The 15879-nt window shown below is 44.7% G+C and overlaps 1 protein-coding gene across 1 annotated transcript in view; it reads left to right on the top strand.

The window, feature by feature from the left end:
• The window catches only part of GYS2 (glycogen synthase 2), a 65166-nt gene that overhangs the window by 16034 nt on the left and 33253 nt on the right, over positions 1–15879 (top strand). The window contains exons 3-4 of the mRNA XM_084811692.1: positions 6388–6579; positions 9063–9248. Coding sequence (XP_084667818.1) covers positions 6388–6579; positions 9063–9248 — 378 coding nt within the window. The remainder of the gene's footprint in view (positions 1–6387; positions 6580–9062; positions 9249–15879) is intronic.

Genomic DNA, 15879 nt, shown 5'->3' with positions numbered 1-15879 from the left:
GAAAGGGCCCTAATGTTGGGCGAAAAGAAGAAAGGTTTAATGGGAAAAATTCACCAGTAGGTGTGCCATTTCACATTTTAGTACAATCCCGTAGATGTCTACTCAGAAGAATGAGCCTCTCACGTAGGTAAGTGTCTATAGGATTGCAGTCCGTGTATCTCCAAAAATAAAACAAAACCTGTATTGCAGAGCCAAAACACTATTTTGAGAAAATGCATTTTATTATTATTTTCTTTAATCAGTTTATTTGTTTCCCTTTGACTTGTTATGTTAACATTATTCCTCTATTATTTTGTCTTAAGAATTGTTGTTTGATATTGTGGGTTTACATTCTTTTATATATTGTATGGCTTTATTTTGTAAGCCCCTTTGGGTTTATTTATTTTGAAAAAAGTTGGGGATAAATCTTTTTTTAAAATAGAAATGTGTTGAATCTTCATTAAAATTTAACACTCAAATTTCAGAATGAAAATGCATCCTTATATTTTGAAATTCAGATGGTTTTACTGTTTTTATATATTCAAGGGATGAATGAATGAACTGAGAATAAATGTTACTGAATGCTACTTCCAGTCAGCTCTTGGATATTGTTAAATCAAGAGTTGAACTGAAAGTTCTCTGAGGAAAATGTTCAGCTCAGATATTGTCACTGGATATTGAGCTAAAGCTCTCCCAAAACCACCTTACACATTTTGATGCATGTGTCCATACTCTTGTTCCTTCCTCTAACTTATATATATATCACATTTGTATATCTCCCACCTTCAAAGGATTTCTGGGCACCATTTTGCTAGCCTTCATGCCAGCCCAGAGCAATGTAGAAAGCAGGGGTGAAGAACCTGTGACCCTCCAGCTGTTGTTGGGCTACAATTCCCACCATCCCCAGCCAACATGGGCAGTGGGCAGGGATGACAAGTGGTGTAGCCTAACAACATCCAGAGGGCCACAGGTTCCCCACCCCTGGTCTAAAGGTATGTGATGCAGCCACTTTGCTGAGCTAAGCAGGTCTGGGCCTGCTCAGTGCCTGGATGAGTGACTGACTGCTTCAGAAACCCCTGTGCACAGTTCCTTGAAGTCCAGGGAAGAAAGGTGGCATATAAATGGAATAAACAAGTAAATGTTAAATTGTGCAGAGCAGATTAGGCCTAGATTTGGTGATTTGTCCTAGGTTGGGTTCATGGATGGTCCTCAGTGTGAACAGTAAGGGATCAAAATGCATGATGTTTAGTTTGGAGAAGTGATGTTAAGATACAGTATGACAGCCACCTTCAAACATCTGAAGGGCTGTCAAATACGAGATGGAGCAATTTTGACTGCTGTTGCTCCGGAAAATAGGACCCAAACCAATGGATTTAAAATACAAGAAAGAGGATTTCAACTACACCTTTTACCTAGGGAGGTGGTGGGCTCTCCCACACTGGAGGCATTCAAGACGAGGCTGGACAGCCATCTGTTAGGGATGCTCTGACCTGGATTCCTGCACTGAGCAGGGGGTTGGACTCGATGGCCTTGTAGGCCCCTTCCAACCCTACTATTCTATGATTCTACACATGAGGAAGAACTGCCCGATGGTATGTGCTGTATGACATTGGGTAACATTCCGCTGGTCCAGTCATAACGTATTTCATCCAGGGCCGATTTTAAGAGGACACATAGCTCAGTAGTAGGTTTTGCATGCATGGCATGCATAAGGCCCCTTCATGGATCACTGCCTTGTTGTGGCGAAGGGTCTTGCGTAACTCAGTGAAGCCATAAGCTATGCCGTGCAGGGCCACCCAAGACGGACAGGTCATGGCAGAGAGTTCTGACAAAATGTGATCCACTGGAGAAGGAAATGGCAACCCACTCCAGTATTCTTGCCAAGAAAACCCCATGGAACGTATCACAAGGCTAAAAGATATGACGCCGGAAGATGAGCCCCTCAGGTCGGAAGGTGTCCAATATGCTACTGGGGAAGAGCAGAGGGTATTTCCAAGTAGCGCCAGAAAGAGTGAAGCGGCTGGGCCAAAGCCGAAAGGACACTCAGCTGTGGATGTGTCTGGCGGTGAAAAGAAAATCCGATGCTGTAAAGAACAATATTGTTTAGGAACCTGGAATGTCAGATCAATGAATCAAGGTAAGCTGGAGGTGGTCAAACATGAGATGGCAAGATTGAACATCGACATCTTCGGAATCAGCGAACTCAAATGGACAGGCATGGGCGAATTTAATTCAGGTGACCATCATATCTACTATTGTGGGCAAGAATCCCTTAGAAGAAATGGAGTAGCACTCATAGTCAACAAAAGGGTGGGAAAAGCAGTACTGGGGTACAATCTTAAAAATGATAGAATGATCTCAGTACGAATCCAAGGCAAACCACTCAACATCACAGTAATTCAAGTCTATGCCCCAACCACTGAGGCCGAAGAAGCTGAGGTTGATCGGTTCTATGAAGACCTACAATACCTTCTAGAACTAACACCAAAAAAAGATGTCCTCTTCATCATAGGGGATTGGAATGCTAAAGTAGGAAGTCAAGAAATCACCGGGATAACAGGCAGGCATGGCCTTGGTGTACAAAATGAAGCAGGACAAAAGCTAATAGAGTTTTGCCAAGAGAACATGCTGATCATAGCAAACACTCTTTTCCAACAGCACAAGAGGCGACTCTACACATGGACGTCACCAGATGGTCAATATCGAAATCAGATTGATTATGTCCTTTGCAGCCAAAGATGGAGAAGCTCCATACAGTCAGTAAAAACAAGACCTGGAGCTGACTGTGGCTCAGATCATGAGCTGCTTCTTGCAAAATTTCGGCTTAAATTGAAGAACGTCGGGAAAACCACTAAGCCGTTCAGGTATGACCTAAATAATCTCCCTTATGAATATACAGTGGAGGTGAGGAATAGATTTCAGGGATTAGACCTGATAGACAGAGTGCCTGAGGAACTATGGACGGAGGTCCGTAACATTGTTCAGGAGGCAGCAACGAAATCCGTCCCAAAGAAAAAGAAATGCAAGAAAGCCAAGTGGCTGTCTGATGAGGCTTTACAAGTAGCTCACGAAAGAAGGGAAGCGAAAAGCAAGGGAGAAAGGGGAAGATATATCCAACTGAATGCAGAGTTCCAGAGAATAGCAAGGAGAGACAAGAAGGCCTTCTTAAATGAACAATGCAAAGAAATCGAGGAAAACAACAGAATGGGAAAGACTAGAGATCTCTTCAAGAAAATCGGAGATATCAAGGGAACGTTTTGTGCAAAGACGGGCATGATAAAGGACAAAGAAGGCAGGGACCTAACAGAAGCAGATGAGATTAAGAAGAGGTGGCAAGAATACACAGAAGAACTATACAGGAAAGATCTGAATGTCCCTGATAGCCATGAGAGTGCGGTCACTGAACTTGAGCCGGACATCCTCGAGAGTGAAGTCAAGTGGGCCTTAGGAAGCATTAGTAACAACAAAGCTAGCGGAGATGACAGTATTCCAGCCGAGCTATTTAAAATCCTAAAAGATGATGCTGTTAAAGTGCTGCATTCAATATGCCAACAAATCTGGAACACTCAACAGTGGCCACAAGACTGGAAAAGGTCAGTTTACATTCCAATTCCAAAGAAGGGCAACGCCAAAGAGTGTTCAAACTACCGCACAATTGCGCTCATTTCACATGCCAGCAAGGTGATGCTCAAAATCCTACAAGCTAGGCTTCAGCAGTATGCGAACCGAGAACTACCGGAAGTACAAGCTGGGTTTCGAAGAGGCAGAGGAACTAGAGATCAAATCGCCAACATTCGCTGCATCATGGAGAAAGCAAGAGAATTCCAGAAAAACGTCTATTTCTGCTTCATTGACTACGCTAAAGCCTTTGATTGTGTGGATCACAACAAACTGTGGCAAATTCTTAAAGTGATGGGAGTACCAGACCACCTTACCTGTCTCCTGAGAAACCTGTACGAGGGTCAAGAAGCAACAGTAAGAACCAGACATGGAACAACCGATTGGTTCAAAATTGGGAAAGGAGTACGACAAGGCTGCATATTGTCACCCTGCTTATTTAACTTATATGCAGAGTACATCATGAGAAATGCCGGGTTGGATGAATCAGAGGTCGGAATTAAGATTGCTGGGAGAATTATCAACAACCTCCGATATGCAGACGATACCACCCTAATGGCAGAAAACGAAGAGGATCTCAAGAGCCTCTTGTTGAGGGTGAAAGAGGAGAGTGCAAAAGCTGGTTTGAAACTCAACATTAAAAAAACGAAGATCATGGCATCTGGCCCTATCACTTCCTGGCATATAGAAGGGGAAGAAATGGAAGCAGTGACAGATTTTACTTTCTTGGGCTCCAAGATCACCACAGATGGTGACTGTAGCCATGAAATTAAAAGACGCTTGCTCCTTGGGAGGAAAGCTATGGCCAACCTAGACAGCATAGTAAGAAGCAGAGACATCACCTTGCCGACAAAGGTCTGTCTAATCAAAGCTATGGTTTTCCCAGTAGTAATGTATGGCTGTGAGAGCTGGACTATAAGGAAGGCTGAGCGCCGAAGAATTGATGCTTTCGAACTGTGGTGCTGGAGAAGACTCTTACGAGTCCCCTGGACTGCAAGGAGGTCAAATCAGTCCATCCTAAAGGAAATCAACCCTGAGTGCTCATTGGAAGGACAGATACTGAAGCTGAAGCTCCAATATTTTGGCCACCTAATGCGAAGAGAAAACTCCCTGGAAAAGACCCTGATGCTGGGAAAGACTGAAGGCAAAAGGAGAAGGGGACGGCAGAGGATGAGATGGCTAGATAGCATCACGGATGCAATGAATATGAACTTGAGCACACTCCGGGAGAGAGCGCAGGACAGGAAGGCCTGGCGTGCTATGGTCCATGGGATCACGAAGAGTCGGACACGACTGAACGACTGAACAACAACAACACATGCATAAGGTCCTAGATACAATAATTTTTATCTCTCCTACTGCACCCCACCCCACAGGATTTCATTAGCAGAGCTGGGAAAGGCCTTTGTCTGTGATCTTGGAGAACATCTGCCCATCAGACTAGACAGTACTGGACTAGACGGACCAATGGCCTGACACAGTATATGGTAGTTTTCATTAGCATGTGAAGGGAAGAGGGAAAGTGCTCGTGGTCATCACAACAAACCATGATTTGTTGTTACATTTGAATTAGGCTGGTGTGTGGGCACCATTACACACAGCAACACAATTGCTATGAAGCTGCAAGGTACATGAATGTTACGCTAAACATCCAGAGTTTAGAGTGCAGGTTCCTGCCTAAAGGCATTAGTAAGGAAACACTGATCCACCATTTATAGCCTTATCCCCTCACGTGAAGGTAGGGTGGTCATGTGTCCTCTTCTACAGAGGATAGTCTTCTGTTTAAGGCCTGCCAGGGGACTGGCCTTTAGTTTGAAGGCATCTTCTATTTGAAGGACTCCCCAGTCCAAGTCCAGTTTAAAGATAAAGAACCATCAGAAGGAAGAGCTGGGCCTTGAAGTTGCCCATCAACAGCAGCTGGACAAATGACTGAGTAAGGCACACAGGCCCTGTGTGAGGTTCCCCCCAGCCTGTCTTTCCATTAACTCATTGTTTCCTTACATTTCCATCTTCTCCATTTATCTTTCCATCATGGCCCTGCTTAAAAATAATCACAGTCTCTAATCTGTTGCTCATCCTGCTGTTCCAAGCAGTCCCTACTATGTGCATAGGATTAAATAACCCCAATAGATTAACCTCCCTGATCCAGGTTTATCTTTGTAACACATTCTTTCCTCTTGCATCCAGAGCAGATCCTTCCTATTGTCAAGGCTTGGGGTTGGAATAGATGACCTGGAGGCACACTATAGTTAAATGATTTAGATTAGCTATTGCTGTTCAATCAATCCGTATCAGTTCCAGAGGTCATGAACACATCCGCCCCCATCCTAGCTCCCTGGAGGTGTCAGGGATTGAACCTGGGACCTTTTGCATGCAAAACATGTGCTCTACCACTGAGCTACAGCCTTACATTCTCATTCTTACACTTTGTTCCAGTTGGAGATGAGGACTAAGAGGTTAAGCCAATGGTTTAGCAAGAAAGGTAGGCTTTGAGGTGGTTTTGGAGAGAGAGAGGGAGAGAGGGGGGGGGCACCAGGAAGCTGTTCTGGGCAGGTGTTCCAGGCATAAGGGTAAGAGTCTGTAAAGGCACAAGAGACATAAGTGGACTCCACATTTACTGTTGCTAAGCTGACAGTTTAGCCAAATGTCTGAACCACCCTTGGCAGGTTCTGACATACCTCTTGGGGATCACGGAGGTAAGGAGTTGGTTATCCTGATTTCTGTGGGTTGAGCGGTGAGTGCGGTCACAGCGACCCAGTGGCCCTAATATTTCTGCCCTCCCTTTAACAGGTGTATTTTGGCAGGTGGCTGATAGAAGGGAGCCCGTATGTGGTGCTGTTCGATATAGGATCGGCGGCTTGGAATCTGGACAAATGGAAAGGGCAATTCTGGGATGCAAGCCACATTGGAATCCCTTACCATGACCGAGAAGCAAATGACGCACTCCTCTTTGGATCGTTAACCGCCTGGTTCTTGAAAGAGGTATTGTGGTTAAAGTTTGCATGTTGTACTGGGCATATGATGTATTTACTCTCTGTATTCACATGTGTAGCCAGCCCATCCCACTATGCTCAAGCTGAGATAACAAGAATAGGGCTGTGTACAAATGGCCTTTCAGAATTCTCCAGCCTATTTATGGGCAGAGAAATGGGGGAGGGGGGGACAATTTCATCAAATTTCTCCTTGGGGAGAAGAAATTCTCCAACCATTTCTCACAGATAGGGCTCACTATTGGCAGGGGTAGCACAGGTTCTTTCTTTTTTCCTCAGGGTTTTTGGTTTATTGCACTGTTTCTGTAAGTGGCAACAGCATCAGCTGTGTTGAGGCTTCCGCTTTTCTGAAGCACAATTTTGAATTTCTTTGGGTGGTAGTTTTGAGCTCACCTAATCACTGCAAGGTGGCCAAGGGTGCTGTGTGTGTTTTCTCTCTCTATCATACATCTTTCCATTGCTCTGCAGCCTCCCAGGCCACCTGCACTTCCTGAACTGAAAAAGCCCCATGGGAGGAATTGCCTCATGAGGTCTTCCTCATGATGGCTTTTATTGAAGTGTGGGAAGCCAAGGAGGCTACAGGCTGCCACAGAGATTACTGCACGATGACACTCATGTACACCGCTCAGCCATCTCATAAGTAAGGTAAGCCCAAGAAACCCAAGCCCATCCCTTGAGAATTTCTCTGAAACGTCTTCACCACTGAATTTCTTTTCAAGAGCACTTTCTTTTCTATCAAACTGAATGAGAATGGTTGAAAAACACATGGGAGGAATTTTCAGCAGAGCACTCAACAAGAACTCCATATCAGATCAAACCAAGGGTCGGGAAACTCAGACCTGGAGGCCAAATCCAGCCCAGATGGCTATGCCCCTTTCTCCTGATGACCAGTTGTTTGGCAGTCTCCCGGGTTTTGTGCCATTGTTTCCCCACTCTAAAAGGTTGAAAGGTCTCCCCTAAGGCTTAGTTACTGGCAGTAACAGCTTTAAACCCCACCACTTTGCCTTTGGCCACACCCACCACTGAAATGTGACCCCTGGGAGCTTCTCTGAAACTGAGCCCTTGTGCTGAAAGAGGTTCCCCACCCTTGGATTAAAGTGTTTGTTTGTTTGTTTATTTATTTCTATACTGCCCAATAGCTGAAGCTCTCTGGGCAGTTCACAAAAATTAAAACCACAGAGCGCAGCATAAAACAATATAAAATATGAACGCTTAAAACCACCATACAACTGTACAACCAGAATAAAACCTAGCAGCAATGCAGAGACATAGAATACAGATTTAAAACACCAAATCTAAAAGACTGGGAAGGTAAAATTACTGGGAGAATAAAAAGGTCTTCACCTGGTGCCAGAGGAGTACAATGTAGGTGCCAGGCGAAGCTCTCTAGTGAAGGCCCCAACAATATAACAAGCCATATCTAGCAGCTTGATTTCCTTTCACTCTTCACAACTCATCACATAACCACACAACTCCTCCCTCCGAATCCAACCCAGCTCTGTCAATAATTCCACTATGTTCACTGCAAACCCATCACTCCATATGGACAGAACAGTGCTACCCTGATCCACAATATTAGAACTGATGGGGACCTTGTCAAAGACTGAGAGAGAGAGAGAGAGAGAGAGAGAGAGAGAGTGATAGATGAACCCAGAGATCTCCACTGGCCAGTCCTCAAACAGCTAACAAGTGCCCTATTTTCTTTGTTGCCACTCAGCAGTGTGGAAAAAGATTGTGTTTCTGAAGGACTGTTTTTTTTCCCACATGAATCTGCCTGGCAATGAAGGCCATGATCCAAGGTCCTTCTCCACTTTCCCCCACCTTCAGAAGCAGGCTGGGTATCCACTCCAGAAAGGGCCTTTTCTGTGGTGGCATCATGTCTCTGGAATTCCCTCTGTAGAGATATTTGCCTGGTGCCTTCATTAATAGAATCAGGCACCAGCCTAAATCCATCCTATTCACTCAAGCTTTTGATATCACTGCTGCTTTGGGGGACCTTTTAAATAGGACTCACTTTAATTTTCAAGGGGTCCTTAGTAAAATGCCTTTTGGTGCCCTCCCCTCACCCTAACCATCAGTAGGCCCCTGGCTGCAGGCTTACCTGATGGCAGCAGCGAGCTGCCATTTTAAATTTCCCATAATTCCTTGGATGCCTACATCAGGGGCATTGTGGGGAATTTAAAATGGTGGTTCACAGAGCGAGCCACCCAGTGTCGGATGGTGGTGGAGGGCAGGCATTAGTGTCACTGGGTTTACCTGGCAATTATCAACAATTTAATGATGCCTTCAATCTCTCTATTGGTCTGCTTCAAGCTAGTGGCAACCCTGGTGGGAAGATTTTAATAAAACAGGATTATGATGTATACATGTAGTATGCCTCTAATCACCTTGGCTCTTTACATTTGTAGAAAGGTAAGATATGAAGCCAAGCAGATCAAATAATGGGCCATTAAAAAAAAAAAAAACTTGTTGCAGCTCGCTGATCAATTTGAAGAGAAGCCCAATATCATTGCCCACTTCCACGAATGGCAGGCAGGACCTGGCCTGATCCTTTGTCGATCCCGGAAGATCTCCATTGCAACCATCTTCACCACTCATGCTACACTGCTGGGGAGGTACTTATGTGCAGCAAGTATTGACTTCTACAACCACCTGGACCAGGTAAGGATGATGGAATAGTAATAGAATCACAGAATCATACAATTATAGTATAGTAGGGTTGGAAGGGGCCCATAAGACCATTGAGTCCAACCCCCTGTTCAATGCTGGTATCCAAGTCAAAGCATCCCTGACAGGTGGCTGTCCAGCCTCATCTTGAATGCCTCCAGTGTGGGAGAACCCACCACCTCCCTAGGTAATTGGCCATTCTCTTCCTTCTGCCCACATGGTATGGTAAATTCTACCAACTCTCTTACGGGGTATCTAAAACCCTGATACCCTTTTAGGTTTGCTGTTCCCACTTTTCCAGTTAAGCTTCACCTCTGCTCTGGCATATCTGCGAAGTCAACAAGTTTCTGCAAATTTTCATTAGACGTTTAGCAGGCAACATCAAAACACAGCAACAATCATAAATCACATAAGACAGCAGATCAATGCCAGATGTAAGGTTACCCAATGCAATGAAAATAGCTATAGCTATAACTATAATATAGCTATATTGAAAAGAAAGAGGAAACATTAACCACAATTAACTCCTGAGTTATTATTGAGCAAACAGATTGATTTGAAAATCATAACAATTTTTTTGTAAAGGTAAATGGGAAATGCCTAACACAATAAAAAATTATTGTCCCATTTCCCAGTAAATGCTGGTACTGACCTACAATGCAGTTGATCACACATATATGTCTACATTTTAAAAAAGCAGACTCAATACAATGGCAAACTTAACTAATTTGGCATTTTGGTTTGCAGATGTGTTCATTTTGTTTTGCTTTTAGCGGTCTAAACCAGTGAGATGAAGCAAATTCCAGATCATAATCCTTTAAAAATGTCAAAATACAAACAACACAAAAAGAAATAAAGAATAATTGCAAAACAACCTAAAGAATCATGTTATAGAATTTGCTGTCCCTTTACTAAATTAGTGCCAGAACTTCGTGTCCAATATTTTCCAAATGGTTGGTCCAATTATTGACATATGAGGTTGAATATGGAGGTGCAGGTAGAATAAGGGCTTTGGAACAACTCCCCTGTGAGGAAAGGTGAGTGTGTGTGTGTGGTTCAATCTAGCTGGGTGTGTGGACATTTCTGCTGGACGGGGAGGGGGAGATATAATGAAGGAGCTTAGGGAAGGCTAATGGGTAATGTTGGGGCGCTAAGGGAGTGTGCAAGGGGGCTGTTTAAATTAGAAGGGATCTGTCCATGAGGGCTGAGTTGAGAGGGTGAAGCTTCCATAGAGTATCATATTTTGAAAACCTAAAATGTTTGTGTGTGAGTGAGTGAGTGAGCGAGCGAAAAAGATTTTAATACCCCTGCATTTTTTCTTGGGCGTCCAACTGAAATACCACTGCCTTCCTCTCAGCTGCACTGTTTTTGGATCCCATTTGAAGGCTGTATATCTTACATGGTTGTACACAGTTAGAAGGGGGCATGGCTGTGTGGGGGCATGGCTGTGACTGTCATGAAGGGACCCTGCACTTCTGAATTTGCCACTACACTACTGGACTGAGGGGAGACATGATAGAGGTGTACAAAATTGTGCATGGTGTGGGGTGCGTGGAGAGAGAGACATTTTTCTCCCTCTCTCAAAATACTAGAACCCGGGGTCACCCTATGAAGCTGATTGGTGGGAGATTCAGGGCAGATAAAGGAAGTACTTCTTCACACCATGCATAGTTAAACTATGGAATTTGCTACCATAGGATGTAGTGATGGCCACCAACTTGGTTTTAAAAGGGGCAAATTCCTGGAGGAGAAGGCTATCAATGGCTACTAGTCATGATGGCTATATGCTCCCTCCAGGCAGTATGCCTATGTACATCAGCTGCTGTGGATCATGGGCGGGAGGGTGCTATTACACTCATATCCTCCTTTGTGTTTACCACAGGCAGCTGATTGGCCATGGTGTGAACAGAATGCTGGTCTAGATGGACCTTGGTCTGATCCAGCATGGCTCTTATGTTGTTATGATTCACTGGAAGCTGTTATTATTCAATTAGTTTATTTCTCTTATGTGACTAACCACCCTCTGATGGCACACAGAGTTATTGGAATGACTGGTCTGGAGAATGGAGTGTCCTCCAAGAATTCTGAAGCTGGCTATTCCACTCTAAAGTATAAAATGAACCATTAGTCCAATCAAGGCTACTTTAATGGAGGTGGAAGAAGCTAACGGGATTCTGTAGATCATAGATGGCACCCGCATGGGATGGCTGACATTTAAAGGGTACTAATACAGGAAATGAAGCCAGATTGTTTTTGTTGCTGCTGTTCTGTAGATGCTTACAGCATACTTAAGCTCTTTCCAACAAATGCTAACATTTAGTAAGAGATCAGCTGTCTTAATGAGGGCATCCTTGGCTGTGAAAAGGTCACCCTGGCCCAAAAGCTCAATGAGAGGGCGGGGTGGGTGGGGATGATCTCCAGTACAACTCATTACACAGACAATGAAGATCTGTAAGAGACTTCCTTACTCTTGTCTCTCTACCCTTGTCTCTCTAATGGCAGAAGACCAAGAAGGTCAAGGGAGTGATTTGTCCAGTACTAAAAGACTCCCAGCCCCCTGGGCAAGCTAGTTTGTTTTGGTCTTTTGAAAGGGCAAATCACTTCTTGATTTCCTGCATCTGAAGCACAGATGTGTATGTGTTGCAAGCCTCTTTGCTTGTTGTTTTTAAGAAAAGTACTCAGAACCCGTGCTTTGTATTGGTCTTTCTTAAAAAGTGCACATTCTCAGTCGGCTCTCAAATGGGAGTAACAGGGGATTATTTTATTGTGAAAAGCAAGTGATACTTAGTGGATAAAGTAGCAGTTACAGGAACTTTGGGGGAAAGCGACCATGTTATATTTGAGTTCTTGGTTCTAAAGGAAGCAAAAGCTGAGTGTAGCCAAATGCGTACCCTGGATTTTAGGAAAGCCGACTTTAATAAACTTGGAACAATGATAAGTAAGGTCCCTTGGCAAGCGACTCTAATGAGAAAAGGAGTCCAAGATGGGTGGGAGTTTTTAAAATAGAAAATTCTCAAGGCACAATTGCAAACAATTCCAACAAGAAAAAAAAGATGGAAGACAACAGAAGAAGCCAATGTGGCTTCACGGAAAACTTAGAGATGACCTGAAAATAAAAAATCACACATATAGGAAGGAAGGACAAGCAACAAAGGAAGAGTACAGGCAGGTAGCACAAAATTGCAGGGATGGCATCAGGAAGGCTAAAGCTGAGAACGAGCTAAGGTTAGCAAGGAATGCTAAAAGCAACAAAAAGGCTTTCTTCAGATACGTGCATAGTAAAAGACAGAGGAAAGAAAGGGTAGTTCAACTATTAAATAAGGATGGCAAAATGATAACAGATGACAAAGAAAAGGCAAAGGGCTCAATTCCTACTTTGGCTCAGTGTTCTCCCAAAAGAGGGCATATGACCCCCCTGGCAAAGGCGAAGTACAGGCTGAAGGGGCAGGATTGCAGCTTGAGATCGACAGGCATATGGTCAAGGAAAACCTAATTACTTTGAATGAGTTCAAATCTCCAGGGCCAGATGAACTGCATCCTAGAGTAATAAAGGAACTGGCAGAAGAACTCTCAGAACCGCTGTCTATTCTCTTTGAGAAATCATGGAGGACGGGTGAAGTGCCAGATGACTGGAGGCGGGCTAATGTGTCCCTATCTTTAAAAAGGAGGACAGAAACAAAATTCAAAGTGATCTTGATAGACTGGAGCACTGGGCTGAAAACAACAGAATGAAATATAATAGGGAGAAATGCCAAGTTCTGCACCTAGGAAAAAGAAACCAAATGCACAGTTACAAGATGGGGGATATGTGGCTCAACAACACTACAAGCGAGAAGGATCTTGGAATTGTTGTAGATCACAAGCTGAAAATGAGCCAACAATGTGATGTGGCTGCAAAAAAGGCAAATGCTCTTTTGGGCTGCATTAATAGAAGCATAGCTTCCAAATCCCGGGAAGTACTAGTTCCCATCTACTCAGCACTGATTAGGCCTCATCTGGAGTACTGTGTCCAGTTCTGGGCACCACACTTTAAGAAGGATGCAGACAAGCTGGAGAGGGTTCAGAGGAGGGCAACAAAGATGATCAGGGGACTGGAAACAAAGCCCTATGAGAAGAGACTGAAAGAACTGGGCATGTTTAGCCTTGAGAAGAGAAGACTGAGGGGAGATAGGATAGTGCTCTTCAAGTACTTGAAAGGTTGTCACAGAGAGGAAGGCCAGGATCTCTTCTCGATCATCCCAGAATGCAGGACACAGAATCATGGGTTCAAGTTACAGGGAGCCAGATTCCGGCTGAAGATCAGGAGAAACCTCCTGACTGTTAGAGCAATACGACAATGGAACCAATTACCTGGGGAGGTGGTGGGCTCTCCCACACTGGAGGCCTTCAGGATGAGGCTGGAGAGCCATCCATCAGGGATGCTCTGACTTGGATTCCTGCACTGAGCAGGGGGTTGGACTCGACCGTCTTAGTAGAAAGGTCATGGCTGGAACGAGATTTGAAAGGAGACTTTCCTCGATTATGGCTTACATTCTTAGCCCCGATGTGGCACCAGCTGTGCTGGAGATCTCTCAAGATTTTAAAATACACTTTTGGAAGCAGCTCTCTCTGGATGGGCTGAGGGTGCGGCATTTTAATTTCATTAGTTTATAGACAGCTTTTTAAAGCCCCCTTTAGAATGACTTTAGTGGCATGGCTGTGAGGACTAGTCACTGGATCATAAACTTTTCACTTCTAGGTCAGCAGTTCAAAGGTGTTAAAGACCTAAAGCCCATTACAGTTGGACAGCTCTTTAGTGCGTATGCTGGATTACTCCATTGCTTTTCTTTTCTCCCCTCACACCTCCTGTCAAGAGTGAAGGTTCTGAGTGATGGTTGTAGAAGGAGGAACTTGTAGAAGGAATGTGGGATGCAAGAGATGAATGCTGCGATTGCAGCCACTCACCTGTGAAAAAAAAAGGAGAGAGAGAAAAAAGACAAACTGGAGGTTACTACTGTCAGTATATATTAGCCAGGATAACTAAATAGAACCTCTATGTACAGAGACCTGGGATAAACAGCAAGGAAATATTATTATGTCCTGCTTATATGCTTCCCAGAGCCATACAGAACAGAATAGATGGAGAGCCAATAAGGCAATTATTATGGACAGGACTCTAGCCTGTGGCAGGTCTTGAACTGGTGAGCTGATGTGGGGATTCCACCTGTGCACCACCAACCATCTCTGGCCAAAGGATGGAACTGCAAGGAGACCAGCCGAAACGTCACCAATAGGCTAAGTGGGCAACTGCAGGACATCCGAGGGCCATTTTTGCCCTCCAGACTGCCCCCCGCCCACCCGCATGGGCCACACTGGGTAGAAAATAAGAAAATAATAAAACAAGGAATAAATAAAAATTGCTAGTTTGCCACTGATATCTGGCAGGTATCAGTATACTCCATAGCACACCGTAGCACTAAAGGGGTTAAATTTAGCTTGTTTGCCAGCTAAATTTGATGTCTTTAGCACTCCTGAGCTGCTACAGAGCACCATTTTGTTTTTAATTTTTTAAAAATTCAGGGCAGGGCAGCAGGGTGGGGTGAGGGCCGTACCAGGGGAGGCGGGGTCTGCATGCTGCCTGAAGGCCATGTGTTGCTCATGCCTGGGCTACAGCAAGTCATTCCCTCCCTCCCCCCCAAATCCTATAAAACCTTCTGGCTCAGATTTGCTCACCGATCTGAGAAATCAAGAGAGTTGTCCCAAGAAGGAGGAAGGGCCACAACTCAGTGGTGGAATAGATGCTTTGCACATAAACACTCCCGGGTTGCCAGGGTGGGTGTGGCACCATTTGGATTTTCTACTCCAAGAACTAAAATGCCTGCAGCCTTCTCTGGGAATGGCCAGGAGATTTGCTTGTCCTCTTTCTACTGCTGTGTCTTCCAGTCCCAGACATATAGGGATCTAAAACAGGGATCACCAACCAGGATCCCGTGGACCAGATCCAACTCAGAAAACAACAGTGCCTTGCCCTTGCTGGCCTTACTGGATTTTCATCAGATTGTGGCAGAGAGCATACCCAAAATTTCCACTTGTAATTAAAAATATATAGTTTCAAGTTGAAATGGGCAATCTCCCCCAGTCTTGATTCAGATTGGGCTCATTCTCCCTCTTTTCCAGAGAGTTCTTGGAAATGTGCCACCTTGACACACAAAGTGTGTCCACTTCTATCCAGCCAGAGAGATGGAAGTAGCAACTTCCCCCTGTTAGCCATTTTGCTGACTTATCGGAGCAATTCAACCATATTTCGTTTTAACACAGACATTACCCATAGTAAGGAAGCCGAAGTGGTACAGCAACACTTCTGGTGGAAAGAGCCCAGCCTAACATGGCTTTTTTGCCTAATTCCAAAAGTAGGTAAAGAACGGTACTTAATATAGTCCCAGGCTTAGGGATGTACAAAAGTCACTTACCTTTCCGCGGATTATGTTGATGGGGGGGGGGAGACGTTCCGTCCCTTCCCCTGGAATCCTCGATGGGGGGGAGGCGATCCGTTCCTCCCCCCCGGGATCCTCCACGGCCAGCTGTGCTCCGCGGCAGCTCTGCGGAGCAGCCGGCCAGGCCCAGGCCAGAGCCGTCCATAGCCAGA

This window comes from Heloderma suspectum, chromosome 7 (assembly GCF_057233095.1).
Source record: "Heloderma suspectum isolate Gila_16-S chromosome 7, 16-S_ref, whole genome shotgun sequence".
Classification (NCBI taxonomy): Eukaryota; Metazoa; Chordata; class Lepidosauria; order Squamata; family Helodermatidae; genus Heloderma; species Heloderma suspectum.
This window is presented reverse-complemented; position numbering and strand designations above follow the sequence as displayed.